Genomic DNA, 16,529 nt, shown 5'->3' on the forward strand with positions numbered 1-16,529 from the left:
GGTGTTATGACTGTGTGAATATGTGTTAAAGTGGCAGGTCCAGGTGTTGTGACTGTGTGAATATGTGTTAAAGTGGCAGGTCCAGGTGTTATGACTGTGTGAATATCTGTTAAAGTGGCAGGTCCAGGTGTTATGACTGCATTGAAACGGTTCCTTACAACTTGTGAGTGTCGCTGAGCTGCATCTCCTGGACCTCCAGGTCAGATTTAGCTGCAAGAGAGAAAACATGAAAGACAAGTGGTTATTATAAGTAGGAATTCACATCTCTCAGTCAAGGTAGTTAGGTGGGTAGTTGGGTGGGTAGTTGGGTGGGTGGTAGTTGAGTAGGTGGGTAGTTGGGTAGTAGGTGGGTGGTACTAGTTGGGTATTAGGTGGGTAATAGGTAGGTACTAGTTGGGTGGTAGTTGGGTGGGTAATAGGTGGGTAATAGGTGGGTAATAGGTGGGTGGTAGGTGGGTGGTAGGTGGGTGGTAGGTGGGTGGTAGGTGGGTGGTAGGTGGGTGGTAGGTGGGTAATAGGTGGGTAATAGGTGGGTAATAGGTGGGTAATAGGTGGGTAATAGGTGGGTGGTAGGTGGGTAATAGGTGGGTGGTAGGTGGGTAGTAGGTGGGTAGTAGGTGGGTGGTAGGTGGTAGGTGGGTGGTAGGTGGGTGGTAGGTGGGTGGTAGGTGGGTGGTAGGTGGGTGGTAGGTGGGTGGTAGGTGGGTAATAGGTGGGTAATAGGTGGGTAATAGGTGGGTAATAGGTGGGTGGTAGGTGGGTGGTAGGTGGGTGGTAGGTGGGTGGTAGGTGGGTGGTAGGTGGGTGGTAGGTGGGTGGTAGGTGGGTAGTTGACAGAGAATGCCAAGAGTGAGCAAAGCTGTCAAGGCAAAGGGTGTCTACTTTAAAGAATCTAAAACATATTTTGATTTGTTAAACACTTTTTTGGTTACGACATGATTCCATATGTGTTATTTCATAGTTGTTCACTGTTATTCTACAATGTAGAAAACCGTAAAAATAAACTAAAATCCTTGAATGACTTGGTGTGTCCAAACTGTTGACTGGTGCTGTACAGTAAACAATACGACCTCTGTGGTCCCCCACTAAACCATCCTACTGGTCTACAGGTGGAACCTAATGCTTTACACAGAGACCAAGTTCAAATGGACCCCTATTAGTGCACTATATTAGATGAGGCCTGGATAGTAGTAGTGCCCTATATTAGATGAGAGTCCTATGGACCCTGGATAGTAGTAGTGCCCTATATTAGATGAGAGTCCTCTGGACCCTGGATAGTAGTAGTGCCCTATATTAGATGAGAGTCCTATGGACCCTGGATAGTAGTAGTGCACTATATTAGATGAGAGTCCTATGGACCCTGGATAGTAGTCGTGCACTATATTAGATGAGAGTCCTATGGACCCTGGATAGTAGTAGTGCCCTATATTAGATGAGAGTCCTATGGACCCTGGATAGTAGTAGTGCCCTATATTAGATGAGAGTCCTATGGACCCTGGATAGTAGTAGTACACTATATTAGATGAGAGTCCTATGGACCCTGGATAGAAGTAGTGCCCTAGGGAACAGGATGCCTTCTGGGATGCCTCCTAAACGTTCAGCAGAGCAGCAGTTTTAGACCCGTTGTTACTACTTTGTAACGGGCTTGTAACTAAAAGGTGTAATTAAAAAGCCAGTTAATTAAATCACAGTATGACGACGTTAGACAGGACCAACATGTCTTACAGCAACATGAGTTCCTCCAGTTCTTAACGGCAGGATGTGATGTCATTCTAATTAGCGTGTATTCTTTGGAAGTGCTGTTGCCTGCCAGGTATTACACTAAATGTCCAGCTTCAATGGAAAACCCTTTAAAAATCACAAACAACGTGTTCCGGAATTTTTTTTGTGACGGTTCAGAATTGACTTCTATCCCGGTGGTTGGTTGCATGGTCAGATAACCTGTTAACACGGTCTGGTTTAACCTCATATTACAAACAACCACCACCACATGCAAACAAGCTTCTACAACAATTCTATCTGGACTGGAGTCTCTTCTTGTCATGGCTTCAGACAGACAACCTTTACCTCACCAGTCAGGGAGACCTGCATCAAGACAACCTTTACCTCCCAGTCAGGGAGACCTGCACCAAGACAACCTTTACCTCCCAGTCAGGGAGACCTGCATCAAGACAACCTTTACCTCACCAGTCAGGGAGACCTGCCCCGAGACAACCTTTACCTCCCAGTCAGGGAGACCTGCATCAAGACAACCTTTACCTCCCAGTCAGGGAGACCTGCACCAAGACAACCTTTACCTCCCAGTCAGGGAGACCTGCCCCGAGACAACCTTTACCTCCCAGTCAGGGAGACCTGCCTGGTTGTCAACCTTTACCTCACCAGTCAGGGAGACCTGCACCAAGACAACCTTTACCTCCCAGTCAGGGAGACCTGCACCAAGACAACCTTTACCTCCCAGTCAGGGAGACCTGCATCAAGACAACCTTTACCTCCCAGTCAGGGAGACCTGCCCCGAGACAACCTTTACCTCCCAGTCAGGGAGACCTGCACCAAGACAAAGCAACCATTTAGATTGCCATTTCAATGTAAAGTGTGTGGGTGCTGTCATACATCATAGCCTACGACCCGCTTGAAACTTCCTGAATAACTATGTTAGAGTGCAGTCAGCTTCGGGGGACGAAGTAGGGGCCCTCCTTCGGGGGACGAAGTAGGGGCCCTCCTTCGGGGGACGAAGTAGGGGCCCTCCTTCGGGGGACGAAGTAGGGGCCCTCCTTCGGGGGACGAAGTAGGGGCCCTCCTTCGGGGGACGAAGTAGGGGCCCTCCTTCGGGGGACGAAGTAGGGGCCCTCCTTCGGGGGACGAAGTAGGGGCCCTCCTTCGGGGGATGAAGTAGGGCCTCCTTCAGGGGCATCAGGGGATAAAGTAGGGTATCAGGGGTCAGTGCCCTGTGTGCTCTCTGACAAATTGATCCCAGTTGTGGGTAAAAAAAAGAGAAATTCCACCTTGAAGCTGAAAGGACTGGAGAGTGACCCAGCAGCCTGCAGCAGTGTGGTTCTCGGCGTGAGAGGTGGAAGGAGGAGGGGTGGATGGCAGAAACCCTGACATCTCAGACCTCCAGGCAGACAGACAGCTCAGGGACTAAACCTTAACACCTCAGACCCTGAGGTCCTCATGGGTCACAGGCAAAGATGAATGACCATGGAAGTGTAACAAAACCTCTCCAGGTGGACGGAACGTCAACGGTCACGAGGCATTATCCACCGTGTTAAAGGAAAACGCTATCCAAAAAAAACCTCTTTGGGTATTTGTTTCATTAGTTCATTGTAGACATAGTCCCAAAATGTTTTGCTTGTCAGCACTCATGTTAAAGGTATGTAACTTTCAAAATACAGGAAACATCCTTGTATAAAGCATTTTGATTCATATGATGCAAAACACGGCATCAAATTATGCAACAACAAAAAAAAGCATCATACGGGGATGATTTCTGTATTTTGAAAGTTAGGTATTTTGAAAACTTGGGTGCTGACAAGCAAAAGATTTTAGGACTACGTCAACAATGGACTAATGAAACAAAAACCAAAATATTTGTTTTTTGGGGTGGAGTTTTCCCCCTTTAAGTGTTGCTGGGTTCTTACTGGTCTGGGCTAAATCACAACCAGTTAACCCAGACCCTAACCAGACCCACGACAGCTCTGAGCCCGGAATAGTCTGCCACGACAATCAAGCAGGATGCCCTGAGTCACTTTGATTTATAATGCCTCTCAATAGGTGGAATTACTGCTCAATGAAATTGCTGCTCAGTGATTTTGCTTTCAACTGGGGTCCACATCATTTCCTTAAGAAAACAGGAGGGTGGGTGGGGTGGGGGGGTAATGAATGAGGAATTTGGAATTAGTACATTTCAGGGGAAGATCATCAAGAAGTGAATAATGTGAAGTCCACTGGGTGAGATTAAACCACCAGTACAGATCAGTATCTCCACTGAACCCCCCCAAAACTACCAATAGAAACCAGTATCTCCACTGAACCCCCCCCAAAATACCAATAGAAACCAGTATCTCCACTGATCCCCCCCCAAAAAATACCAATAGAAATCAGTATCTCCACTGAACCCCCCCCAAAAATACCAATAGAAAATCACTATCTCCACTGAACCCCCCCCAAAAATACCAATAGAAATCAGTATCTCCACTGAACCCCCCCCAAAAATACCAATAGAAATCAGTATCTCCACTGAACCCCCCCCAAAAATACCAATAGAAAATCACTATCTCCACTGAACCCCCCCCAAAAATACCAATAGAAAATCACTATCTCCACTGAACCCCCCCCAAAAATACCAATAGAAATCAGTATCTCCACTGAACCCCCCCCAAAAATACCAATAGAAATCAGTATCTCCACTGAACCCCCCCCAAAAATACCAATAGAAAATCAGTATCTCCACTGAACCCCCCCCAAAAATACCAATAGAAATCAGTATCTCCACTGAACCCCCCCAAAAATACCAATAGAAACCAGTATCTCCACTGAACCCCCCAAAAAATACCAATAGAAACCAGTATCTCCACTGAACCCCCCCAAAAATACCAATAGAAATCAGTATCTCCACTGAACCCCCCCAAAATACCAATAGAAATCAGTATCTCCACTGAACCCCCCAAAAAATACCAATAGAAACCAGTATCTCCACTGAACCCCCCCAAAAATACCAATAGAAATCAGTATCTCCACTGAACCCCCCCCAAAAATACCAATAGAAATCAGTATCTCCACTGAACCCCCCCCAAAAATACCAATAGAAATCAGTATCTCCACTGAACCCCCCCCAAAAATACCAATAGAAATCAGTATCTCCACTGAACCCCCCCCCAAAAATACCAATAGAAAATCAGTATCTCCACTGAACCCCCCCAAAATACCAATAGAAATCAGTATCTCCACTGAACCCCCCAAAAAATACCAATAGAAATCAGTATCTCCACTGAACCCCCCAAAAATACCAATCGAAATCAGTATCTCCACTGAACCCCCCCCCAAAAATACCAATTGAAATCCAATGTTTCTCCACCATAAGCTGCAGCATGTCCAAGTGACCTCACAACAGCAGACCGCGTGTAACTCGCCCGCCCGGTACGTCCACGTCCGACTTCACATGGTGTCCTACCTTACCAGAATGTTCTGACAAGGTTGGATAACAAAACTATAGGACTTTTTTTATATTTCTTAAATATGTTAAAAGTATATTTTAGGCTTTAGGGTTCAGGGGAAAATAGGACTTTGAATGGGAATACAATTTTACTCCTCAAAAAATCCCACAAAATTCTTGAAAACAAAGCTGTGTGGGTGTCCATAGTAGTGTGTGTGTGTGTGTGTGTGTGTGTGTGTCCATAGTAGTGTGTTCTCTCCTACCTTGGCTGAGGAATTCCTCCATCTTGTCTTTGAAGGGCTGCAGGTGATCCTCAGATGACACTTTACACACCTTCTCCACCTCTGTGTTGCACGCTGGAATGACAAGACAACACTAAACTGTTTACAAAATGGCTGATGGCCACAGACTGGCAATACAATGGCTGATTTCAAGAGAAAAAAATAAATAAATAAATCACAATTGACATGTTATTTATTTAACCTTTATTTAACCAGGCAAGGCAGATATTTTAACTAGGCAAGTCAACAAATTCTTATTTACAATGACGGCCTAGGAACAGTGGGTTAAACTGCCTTGTTCAGGGGCAGAACAATAGATTTTTTACCTTGTCAGCTTCGGGATTCGATCCAGCAACCTTTGTTACTGACCCAACGCTCTAACCACTAGGCTACCCCGCCGCCCCTCCACTCTAACCGCTAGGCTACCTGCCGCCCCTCCACTCTAACCGCTAGGCTACCTGCCCCCCTCCACTCTAACCGCTAGGCTACCTGCCGCCCCTCCACTCTAACCGCTAGGCTACCTGCCGCCCCTCCACTCTAACCGCTAGGCTACCTGCCGCCCCTCCACTCTAACCGCTAGGCTACCTGCCGCCCCTCCACTCTAACCGCTAGGCTACCTGCCGCCCCTCCACTCTAACCGCTAGGCTACCTGCCGCCCCTCCACTCTAACCGCTAGGCTACCTGCCGCCCCTCCACTCTAACCCCTAGGCTACCTGCCGTCCCTCCACTCTAACCCCTAGGCTACCCCGCCGCCCCTCCACTCTAACCGCTAGGCTACCCGCCGCCCCTCCACTCTAACCGCTAGGCTACCCGCCCCTCCACTCTAACCACTAGGCTACCTGCCTCCCCTCCACTCTAACCGCTAGTAACCTTTCTGGGTAAACTATTACCCAGACCCCTTCTCTAACATCTCTGAAATGGGCCCTCTACTTAGAGTGGAACTAACCTTTCCTGATCAACTATTAATAATTGATAAATGTGACTCAGCACAGACAAGAGCTGCCCAGTGACACGAGCCTACCAGACGAGCTAAATAACTTCTATGCTCTCTTCGAGGCAAGTAACACTGAAACATGCATGAGAGCATCAGCTGTTCCAGATGACTGTGTGATCACGTTCTCTGCAGCCGATGTGAGTAAGACCTTTAAAACAGGTCAACATTCACAAGGCTGCGGGGCCAGATGGATTACCGGGACGTGTACTGTGAGCATGCGCTGACCAACTGGCAGGTGTCTTTACTGACATTTTCAACCTCTCCCTGTCTGAGTCTGTAATACCAACATGTTTTAAGCAGACCACCATAGTCCCTGTGCCCAAGAACACTAAGGTAACCTGCCTAAATGATTACAGACCTGTAGCACTCACGTCCGTAGCCATGAAGTGCTTTGAAAGGTTGGTCATGGCTCACATCAACACCATTATCCCAGAAACCCTAGACCCACTACAATTTGCAGATCGCCCCAACAGATGCACAGATGATGCAATCTCTATTGCACTCCACACTGCCCCTTTCCCACCTGGACAAAGGAACACCTATGTGAGAATGCTATTTACTGACTCCAGCTCAGCGTTCAACACCATAGTGCCCTCAAAGCTCATCGCTAAGGACCATGGGACTAAACACCTCCCTCTGCAACTGGATCCTGGACTTCCTGATGGGCCGACCCCCAGTTGGTAAGGGCAGGTATCAACACATCCTCAACGCTGACCCTCATGGGTCTGAGTCCTCAGATCCTCAAAAGGTTCTACAGCTGCACCATCGAGAGCATCCTGACAGGTTGCATCACTGCCTGGTTGGCAACTGCTCAGCCTCCGACCGCAAGGCACTACAGAGGGTAGTGCGAACGGCCCAGTACATCACCTAGGCCAAGCTTCCTGTCATCCAGGACCTCCATACCAGGCGGTGTCAGAGCCCTACAAATTGTGAAAGACTCCAGCCACCCTAGTCATAGACTGTTCTCTCTGCCACCGCACGGCAAGCAGTACCGGAGCACCAAGGCTAGGTCCAAGAGGCTTCTAAACAGCTTCTACCCCCAAGACATAAGACTCCTGAACAGCTAATCAAATGGATACCCAGACTATTTGCATAGGCAGTTAACTTCTACGCTGCTGCTGCTCTGTTATTATCTCTGCATAGTCACTTTAATAACTCTACCTACATGTACATATTACCTCAATTACCTCGACTAACCTGTACCCCCTGTATATAGTCTCCACATTGACTCTGTACCGGTACCCCCTGTATATAGCCTCCACATTGACTCTGTACCGGTACCCCCTGTATATAGCCTCCACATTGACTCTGTACCGGTACCCCCTGTATATAGCCTCCACATTGACTCTGTACCGGTACCCCTGTATATAGCCTCCACATTGACTCTGTACCGGTACCCGCTGTATATAGCCGCCACATTGACTCTGTACCGGTACCCCCCTGTATATAGCCTCCACATTGACTCTGTACCGGTACCCCCCTGTATATAGCCTCCACATTGACTCTGTACCGGTACCCCCTGTATATAGCCTCCACATTGACTCTGTACTGGTACCCCCTGTATATAGCCTCCACATTGACTCTGTACCGGTACCCCCTGTATATAGCCTCCAGATTGACTCTGTACCGGTACCCCCTGTATATAGCCTCCACATTGACTCTGTACCGTAACACCCTGTATATAGCCTCCACATTGACTCTGTACCGGTACCCCCTGTACATAGCCTCCACATTGTTATTTTACTGCTGCTCTTTAATTATTTGTTATTATTATCTCTTATCTTTGTTTTCTTCTTAAAAATCTTAAACTATTGGTTAGAGCCTGTAAGTAAGGTCTACTACACCTGTTGTAGTCAGCATTTCACTGTGAGGTCTACTACACCTGTTGTATTCAGCATTTCACTGTGAGGTCTACTACACCTGTTGTATTCAGCATTTCACTGTGAGGTCTACTACACCTGTTGTATTCAGCATTTCACTGTGAGGTCTACTACACCTGTTGTATTCAGCATTTCACTGTGAGGTCTACTACACCTGTTGTATTCAGCATTTCACTGTGAGGTCTATTACACCTGTTGTATTCAGCGTTTCACTGTAAGGTCTACTACACCTGTTGTATTCAGCATTTCACTGTAAGGTCTACTACACCTGTTGTATTCAGCATTTCACTGTGAGGTCTACTACACCTGTTGTATTCAGCATTTCACTGTAAGGTCTACTACACCTGTTGTATTCAGCATTTCACTGTGAGGTCTACTACACCTGTTGTATTCAGCATTTCACTGTGAGGTCTACTACACCTGTTGTATTCAGCATTTCACTGTGAGGTCTATTACACCTGTTGTATTCAGCATTTCACTGTGAGGACTACTACACCTGTTGTATTCAGCATTTCACTGTGAGGTCTACTACACCTGTTGTATTCAGCATTTCACTGTGAGGTCTACTACACCTGTTGTATTCAGCATTTCACTGTCAGGTCTACTACACCTGTTGTATTCAGCATTTCACTGTCAGGTCTACTACACCTGTTGTATTCAGCATTTCACTAAGGTCTACTACACCTGTTGTATTCAGCATTTCACTAAGGTCTACTACACCTGTTGTATTCAGCACAGGTAACAAATACAATTTGATTGTAATTTTGGAAAGTTCTGTCAAGGTACTGCATGTGGCTGCGAAGGCAAATCATCCAACAACATTCTGACCCCATTCACCTGTCGCCCCTGGTAACCCCTGGTAACCCCTGGTAACCCCTGGTAACCCCTGGTAACCCCTGGTAACCCCTGAATGAAGACTGACGCTGTGGAATTCTGGAATCTATTCTCAAACTTCCGTGAAGCTCCGAGAGTCACGCACCAATCAGTGGGCCATAATGAATTAGAGTCAGAGTGTCAGCGTCCAATCTAAATCCCAGCTGGACTGTTACCGCCCTCTCTCTACCTGACCTTTATAGCCTGTGTCAGGGAGGGCCATGTTGTTCTTTCCAGAGCACATCTCAGTAGGCTCGACGCCATCCGTCTGTAATACAGAGCCAGCCTACAGTCACCTCTGAAGATCACCAATATAACAGAGGGGGATGGATGGATGGAGAGACCCCGGGTTATTCTGGTACTGTAACAACCAAATATCCTCCTCTGCTGTAGCACAACACCACCGTTTAAACCCAACAGAACTGGTTCTGTCTGACGGGGAGCAAGCACCGCAAGGTCGCCCGACCAGCGACACGCTGGAGAGAGAGCGAGAGGGGAAAGTGCAGAAAGCATTAGAGACGCCCGCTGCCCAGCTGAACCAGGCCCTTAACTAGCATTTATCTGAGCCTCTTGACTTACTGTAAAGAGAGAGGACCATATAGCTACTGAACAGAGAGGGCTTACTGTAAAGAGAGAGGACCATATAGCTACAGAACAGAGGGCTTCCTGTAAAGAGAGGACCATATAACTACAGAACAGAGGGCTTACTGTAAAGAGAGAGGACCATATAACTACAGAACAGAGGGGACTTACTGTAAAGAGAGAGGACCATATAGCTACAGAACAGAGAGGGCTTACTGTAAAGAGAGAGGACCATATAACTACAGAACAGAGAGGACTTACTGTAAAGAGAGAGGACCATATAACTACAGAACAGAGAGGACTTACTGTAAAGAGAGAGGACCATATAGCTACAGAACAGAGGGCTTCCTGTAAAGAGAGGACCATATAACTACAGAACAGAGGGCTTACTGTAAAGAGAGAGGACCATATAACTACAGAACAGAGAGGATTTACTGAGGCTGAAAACTGAGTGTGTGTTTGGACCATGGAAAATCATTGGCGACGTGGACGACAAGGAACTTTAAAGCTCTCGACCCGCTCCACAACAGCATCATCGATGTGGATGGGGGCCGGTGATCTCCCCTCTTGGGGGCCGTTGATCTCCCCTCTTTCTCCTGCGGTCCTCGATCAGCTTCTTGGTCTTACTGACGTCGAGGGAGACGTCGTTGTCCTGGCACCACACTGCTGAGTCTCTGACCTCCTTCCCTGTGGGCTGACTCGTCGCCGCCGGTGATCAGGCCTTCCACCGTTGTCGTCGTCGTCGTCAGTAAAACTTGATGACGGTGTTGGAGTCGTGTATGGCCAACGCAGTCGTGGGTGAGAACAGGCAGTACATGAGGGAACTAAGCACGCACCCCTTGAGGGGGACCCCTGTGTTGCGGGCTAGCGTGACGGAGGTGTTGTTGCCTAGCCTCACCACCTGGGGGCGAATTGTCAGGAAGTCAGTCGCAGAGGGAGGTGGTTTAGTCCCAGGGACCTTAGTTTAGTGATGAGCTTGGAAGGGGCACTATGGTGTTTAACTCTGAGCGGTAGTCAATGAACAGCATTCTCACATTGTTATTTCCCCTTCTTGTCCAGGTGGGAGAGGGCAGTGCGAAGTGCAATTGAGATTGCTTTATCTGTGGATCTGTTAGGGCGGTATACGAATTGGAGTGGGTCTAGGATGATGGTGCTTCATGACCAGCCTTTCAAACCACTTCATTATTATACACGAGTGCTACAGGGTGATAGTAATTTAGGCAGGTTACCTTGGAGCTCTTTGGGAATAGGTACAATGGTGGTCAGTTTGACACATGTTGGGATTGCAGACTTGGACCAACGAGAGATTGAAAAATCTCTGTAGACACCTGCCAGCTGGTCGGCGCATGCTCTGAGAACCCGCCCTGGCGTTCCGTCCGGGCCCCCCCGGCGTTCCGTCCGGGCCCCCCCGGCGTTCCGTCTGGGCCCCCGGCGTTCCGTCCGGGCCCCCGGCGTTCCGTCCGGGCCCCCGGCGTTGTGATTGTTAACCTGTTCTAAATGTTTTGCTCACATCGGCCACGGAGAGCGAGATCACACAGTCGTCAGGAAAATCAGGGTTTTTTTCCCCACTCAAGGCACAGTGTTATATTCCTGGAAGAAAGCGTAAAAAAAAGAAATTTAGCTTGTTTGGGAGTTTTGTGTCGCTGGGAAGTTCATGGCTGGGTTTCCCTTTGTAATCCGTTATCGTCTGCAAGACCCAGTCGCATACGACGAGCGTCATAGTCTGTGTAATATCATTCCGATTGCCTTTTTGCAGGCTCGAAGACTCGGAGGTCGTAGATGTCTTGTATGCGTCTGTGTCCACGTTCATTGTAAACGGGTCTGTTTTGTCCGACCACTTCTGTATCGAGTGCGTCACCGGTACATCCTGTTTTAGATTTTGGTTTGTAAACAGGAAGCAGGAGAATGAATGGAGTCATGGTAAGATTTGCCGAAGGGAGGAACGAGGGAGTGCCTTGCATGCGTTTCTGTGTTGTAGAATACAGGTGGTCTAGAGATATAGCGACCATAGTGGAACAGGAGATGTGTTGGCTATGAGTGAGGTGGGACGGTTTGAAGGTCACCCTGCATTAAAAAAACCATGTGATCAAAAGCACAAAATCTCCTTCAAAACTTCAAGCAGCACATCAGTTATTTATGGGAAAAAAACAACAAAAAACATTGTTTTTCCTGAAGCCGCCGTCTGATCCTGGAGAATCCACCGAGTACGACGTGCATCCTCATCCAGCCACGTTTCACTAAGACATTATATTGGTCAAGTCTCTCTGATAGACGACTCTGGGACGACGCTCATCCGTCTTGTTATTGAGTGACTGGACATCGGCCAATAGAACGGAGGGGAGCGCCATTCGGTTCTCTTTGCCCGTGGAGCAAAGGATTATGGTCCAGGTATGAACAGATGAGTCGGAGATAAAGTCTAAATCAAGGTTAGTGATAATAGTATAACTATTAAAAGATTAAAACAATACAAGTCACTAAAATGGTCAAGATGGGTTGGAACTCTTAAGACGTCGCCCTTCTCCGTCGGGACCATGTGACCCCCCCTGTAATTAAAGTGTAAATGGTCTCTCCGGTGGTTGAGGCCCGATGACAGGAGGAGAAACACCGTCTCAGTCCTGACAGAGCGATAGCTGCCTGCGATCAACTGCTCCTCATCAGTAGAACATGTAGAATGTAGAGCTTTATAAAAAGGTACAGCCGGCTACTGAAACTCATTAGGTTGAATGAAGGCATTGAGGACTAGCCACTCAAAATGTCCATCTACAGCCTGATAGTGTCTCTAAGAGCTAACTGAATCGAGTTAAGCATGGTGGCCATTTTGGCGTCTGGCACGGTGGCCATTTTGGCGTCTGGCACGGTGGCCATTTTGGCGTCTGGCACGGTGGCCATTTTGGCGTCTAGCACGGTGGCCATTTTGGCAACGACCATGGCTGCTCTCCCTCTCCCTCTGTGTCCCAGATGGCACCCTATTCCCTATATAGTGCCCTACTTTATACTACAGCCCTATTCCCTATATAGTGCACTACTTTATACAACAGCCCTATTCCCTATATAGAGCACTACTTTATACTACAGCCCTATTCCTCTATATAGTACACTACTTTATACTACAGCCCTATTCCCTATATAGTGCACTACTTTATACTACAGCCCTATTCCCTATATATAGTGCACTACTTTATACTACAGCCCTATTCCCTATATAGTGCACTAGGTTTATACTACAGCCCTATTCCCTATGTAGTGCACTAGGTTTATACTACAGCCCTATTCCCTATGTAGTGCACTAGGTTTATACTACAGCCCTATTCCCTATGTAGTGCACTAGGTTTATATAGGGAATAGGGTGCCATTTGGGAATCAACCAAGCTGTCAGAGTTCAGGGTAGGAACTAGGATGTGTTTATACACAACTCTCTCCTGCTTCCTCGTCTCAACATTTAATGAGCTGCTTGGAACCACATTAAACTAAGAGAATCAGAGAGAAATTGGCCCAATTACTCCAAATGACCCTGATATGGTTATGCTCCGAAACAGGCAGGCCGGCCGCCCACCTCTGCGAAACAGGCAGGCCGGCCGCCCACCTCTGCGAAACAGGCAGGCCGGCCGCCCACCTCTGCGAAACAGGCAGGCCGGCCACCTCTGCGAAACAGGCAGGCCGGCCGCCCACCTCTGCGAAACAGGCAGGCCGGCCGCCCACCTCTGCGAAACAGGCAGGCCGGCCGCCCACCTCTGCGAAACAGGCAGGCCGGCCGCCCACCTCTGCGAAACAGGCAGGCCGCCCACCTCTGCGAAACAGGCAGGCCGCCCACCTCTGCGAAACAGGCAGGCCGCCCACCTCTGCGAAACAGGCAGGCCGCCCACCTCTGCGAAACAGGCAGGCCGCCCACCTCTGCGAAACAGGCAGGCCGCCCACCTCTGCGAAACAGGCAGGCCGCCCACCTCTGCGAAACAGGCAGGCCGCCCACCTCTGCGAAACAGGCAGGCCGCCCACCTCTGCGAAACAGGCAGGCCGCCCACCTCTGCGAAACAGGCAGGCCGCCCACCTCTGCGAAACAGGCAGGCCGCCCACCTCTGCGAAACAGGCAGGCCGCCCACCTCTGCGAAACAGGCAGGCCGCCCACCTCTGCGAAACAGGCAGGCCGCCCACCTCTGCGAAACAGGCAGGCCGCCCACCTCTGCGAAACAGGCAGGCCGCCCACCTCTGCGAAACAGGCAGGCCGCCCCACCTCTGCGAAACAGGCAGGCCGCCCACCTCCCGAAACAGGCAGGCCGCCCACCTCCCGAAACAGGCAGGCCGCCCACCTCTGAAACAGGCATGCCCACCTCTGAAACAGGCATGCCCACCTCTGAAACAGGCTGATGCCCTGCCCTCTCCCTGGCCTGCGCGAGGGGCTCTGACAGCAGTCACCTCAGTGCTTTCTAGATGGGTCAGGTTTCATCTGGTGGATTGATAAAACAGACGTGTGGATTTAAAAAAATATAGCGGGAAGACGGTGAGAAGTCTATTCTTTAAAAAAAAATGTTTTGAGAGAAAGGGAGAGAAAGGGAGAGAAAGAGAGAGAGAGAGAGAGAGAGAGAGAGAGAGAGAGAGTTACAGAGTGACCTTGAAAAAGAGAGAAAGATCTGTTTACCATTTCCAATGTTCCAATGTGTTAACAACTTCCAGCCTTCTAAATGCTTGACCTTCAGGAAAATGACTTGTAGTTTACACACTGTGTTCAAAGCCCTGTTCTCTGCCAGCGCTGTACACTACATTTACGTCAATATTTACACATGGAAGTGGAGTCCTTATGTCTGAAGCTCCCTGGATAATTTGAATAATAATTCAAGCAACCCCTGTATGATGAGCAATCACGAGAACAAGGTAACGGTCAAACAGAGAGAGGGCCTACGGAGAAATACACAGGCATGGTGAAGGAGTAGGCTTTTCAGAGAGCTGTACACTACACAAACAAGCCTGGTGCAACTCTCTCCCTGGCCTGGCTGGCATTAGAAGCACTGTTCTGGAACACCAGGAAGGGGTAGAGAGCCTAGGAGAGGTAGAGGGCCTAGGAGAGGCAGGGAGGGGGCCTAGGAAAGGCAGGGAGGGAGGGGGCCTAGAAGAGGTAGAGGGGGGTAGCGGGCCTGGGAGAGGCAGGGAGGGGAGTAGAGGGCCTGGGAGAGGCAGGGAGGGTAGAGGGCCTGGGAGAGGCAGGGAGGGTAGAGGGCCTGGGAGAGGCAGGGAGGGTAGAGGGCCTGGGAGAGGCAGGGAGGGAGGGGGCCTGGGAGAGGTAGAGGGCCTGGGAGAGGCAGGGAGGGTAGAGGGCCTGGGAGAGGCAGGGAGGGAGGGGGCCTGGGAGAGGTAGAGGGGGGTAGCGGGCCTGGGAGAGGCAGGGAGGGGAGTAGAGGGCCTGGGAGAGGCAGGGAGGGTAGAGGGCCTGGGAGAGGCAGGGAGGGTAGAGGGCCTGGGAGAGGCAGGGAGGGTAGAGGGCCTGGGAGAGGCAGGGAGGGAGGGGGCCTGGGAGAGGTAGAGGGCCTGGGAGAGGCAGGGAGGGTAGAGGGCCTGGGAGAGGCAGGGAGGGAGGGGGCCTGGGAGAGGTAGAGGGCCTGGGAGAGGCAGGGAGGGTAGAGGGCCTGGGAGAGGCAGGGAGGGTAGAGGGCCTGGGAGAGGCAGGGAGGGTAGAGGGCCTGGGAGAGGCAGGGAGGGTAGAGGGCCTGGGAGAGGCAGGGAGGGAGGGGGCCTGGGAGAGGTAGAGGGCCTGGGAGAGGCAGGGAGGGTAGAGGGCCTGGGAGAGGCAGGGAGGGTAGAGGGCAGAGGGCCTGGGAGAGGCAGGGAGGGGCAGAGGGCCTAGGAGAGGCAGGGAGGGGCAGAGGGCCTAGGAGAGGCAGGGAGGGGCAGAGGGCCTAGGAGAGGCAGGGAGGGGCAGAGGGCCTAGGAGAGGCAGGGAGGGGCAGAGGGCCTAGGAGAGGCAGGGAGGGGCAGAGGGCCTAGGAGAGGCAGGGAGGGGCAGAGGGCCTAGGAGAGGCAGGGAGGGGTAGAGGGCCTAGGAGAGGCAGGGAGGGGCAGAGGGCCTAGGAGAGGCAGGGAGGGGCAGAGGGCCTAGGAGAGGCAGGGAGGGGCAGAGGGCCTAGGAGAGGCAGGGAGGGGCAGAGGGCCTAGGAGAGGCAGGGAGGGGCAGAGGGCCTAGGAGAGGCAGGGAGGGGTAGAGGGCCTAGGAGAGGCAGGGAGGGGTAGAGGGCCTAGGAGAGGCAGGGAGGGGCAGAGGGCCTAGGAGAGGCAGGGAGGGGCAGAGGGCCTAGGAGAGGCAGGGAGGGGTAGAGGGCCTAGGAGAGGCAGGGAGGGGTAGAGGGCCTAGGAGAGGCAGGGAGGGGTAGAGGGCCTAGGAGAGGCAGGGAGGGGTAGAGGGCCTAGGAGAGGCAGGGAGGGGTAGAGGGCCTAGGAGAGGCAGGGAGGGGTAGAGGGCCTAGGAGAGGCAGGGAGGGGTAGAGGGCCTAGGAGAGGCAGGGGGCCTAGGAGAGGTAGTAGGTAACGTCTAGGAGCAACAACGGCTCAGGCGCGAAGTGGTAGGCCACACAAGCTCACAGAATTGGACCACAGAGTGCTGAAGCGCAAAAAATTATCTGTCCTCAGTTGCAACACTCACTACAGCGTTCCAAACTGCCTCTGGAAGCAACGTCAGCACAATAACTGTTGGCCGGGAGCGTCACGAAATGGGTTTCCACGGCCGAGCAGCCGCACACAAGCCTAAGATCACCATTTACAATGCCAAGAGTTGGCTGGAGTGG

The 16,529-nt window shown here is 50.7% G+C and overlaps 1 protein-coding gene across 1 annotated transcript in view; it reads right to left on the reverse strand.

The window, feature by feature from the left end:
* The window catches only part of LOC115183658 (formin-2), a 103,381-nt gene that overhangs the window by 14,922 nt on the left and 71,930 nt on the right, over positions 1-16,529 (reverse strand). The window contains exons 15-16 of the mRNA XM_029744763.1: positions 5,416-5,508; positions 159-210 (exon numbers count right to left, since the gene is read on the reverse strand). Of these exons, the coding sequence (XP_029600623.1) occupies positions 159-210; positions 5,416-5,508 (145 nt within the window). The remainder of the gene's footprint in view (positions 1-158; positions 211-5,415; positions 5,509-16,529) is intronic.

The sequence above is a fragment of the Salmo trutta genome, unplaced genomic scaffold (genome assembly GCF_901001165.1).
Source record: "Salmo trutta unplaced genomic scaffold, fSalTru1.1, whole genome shotgun sequence".
Lineage (NCBI taxonomy): Eukaryota > Metazoa > Chordata > Actinopteri > Salmoniformes > Salmonidae > Salmo > Salmo trutta.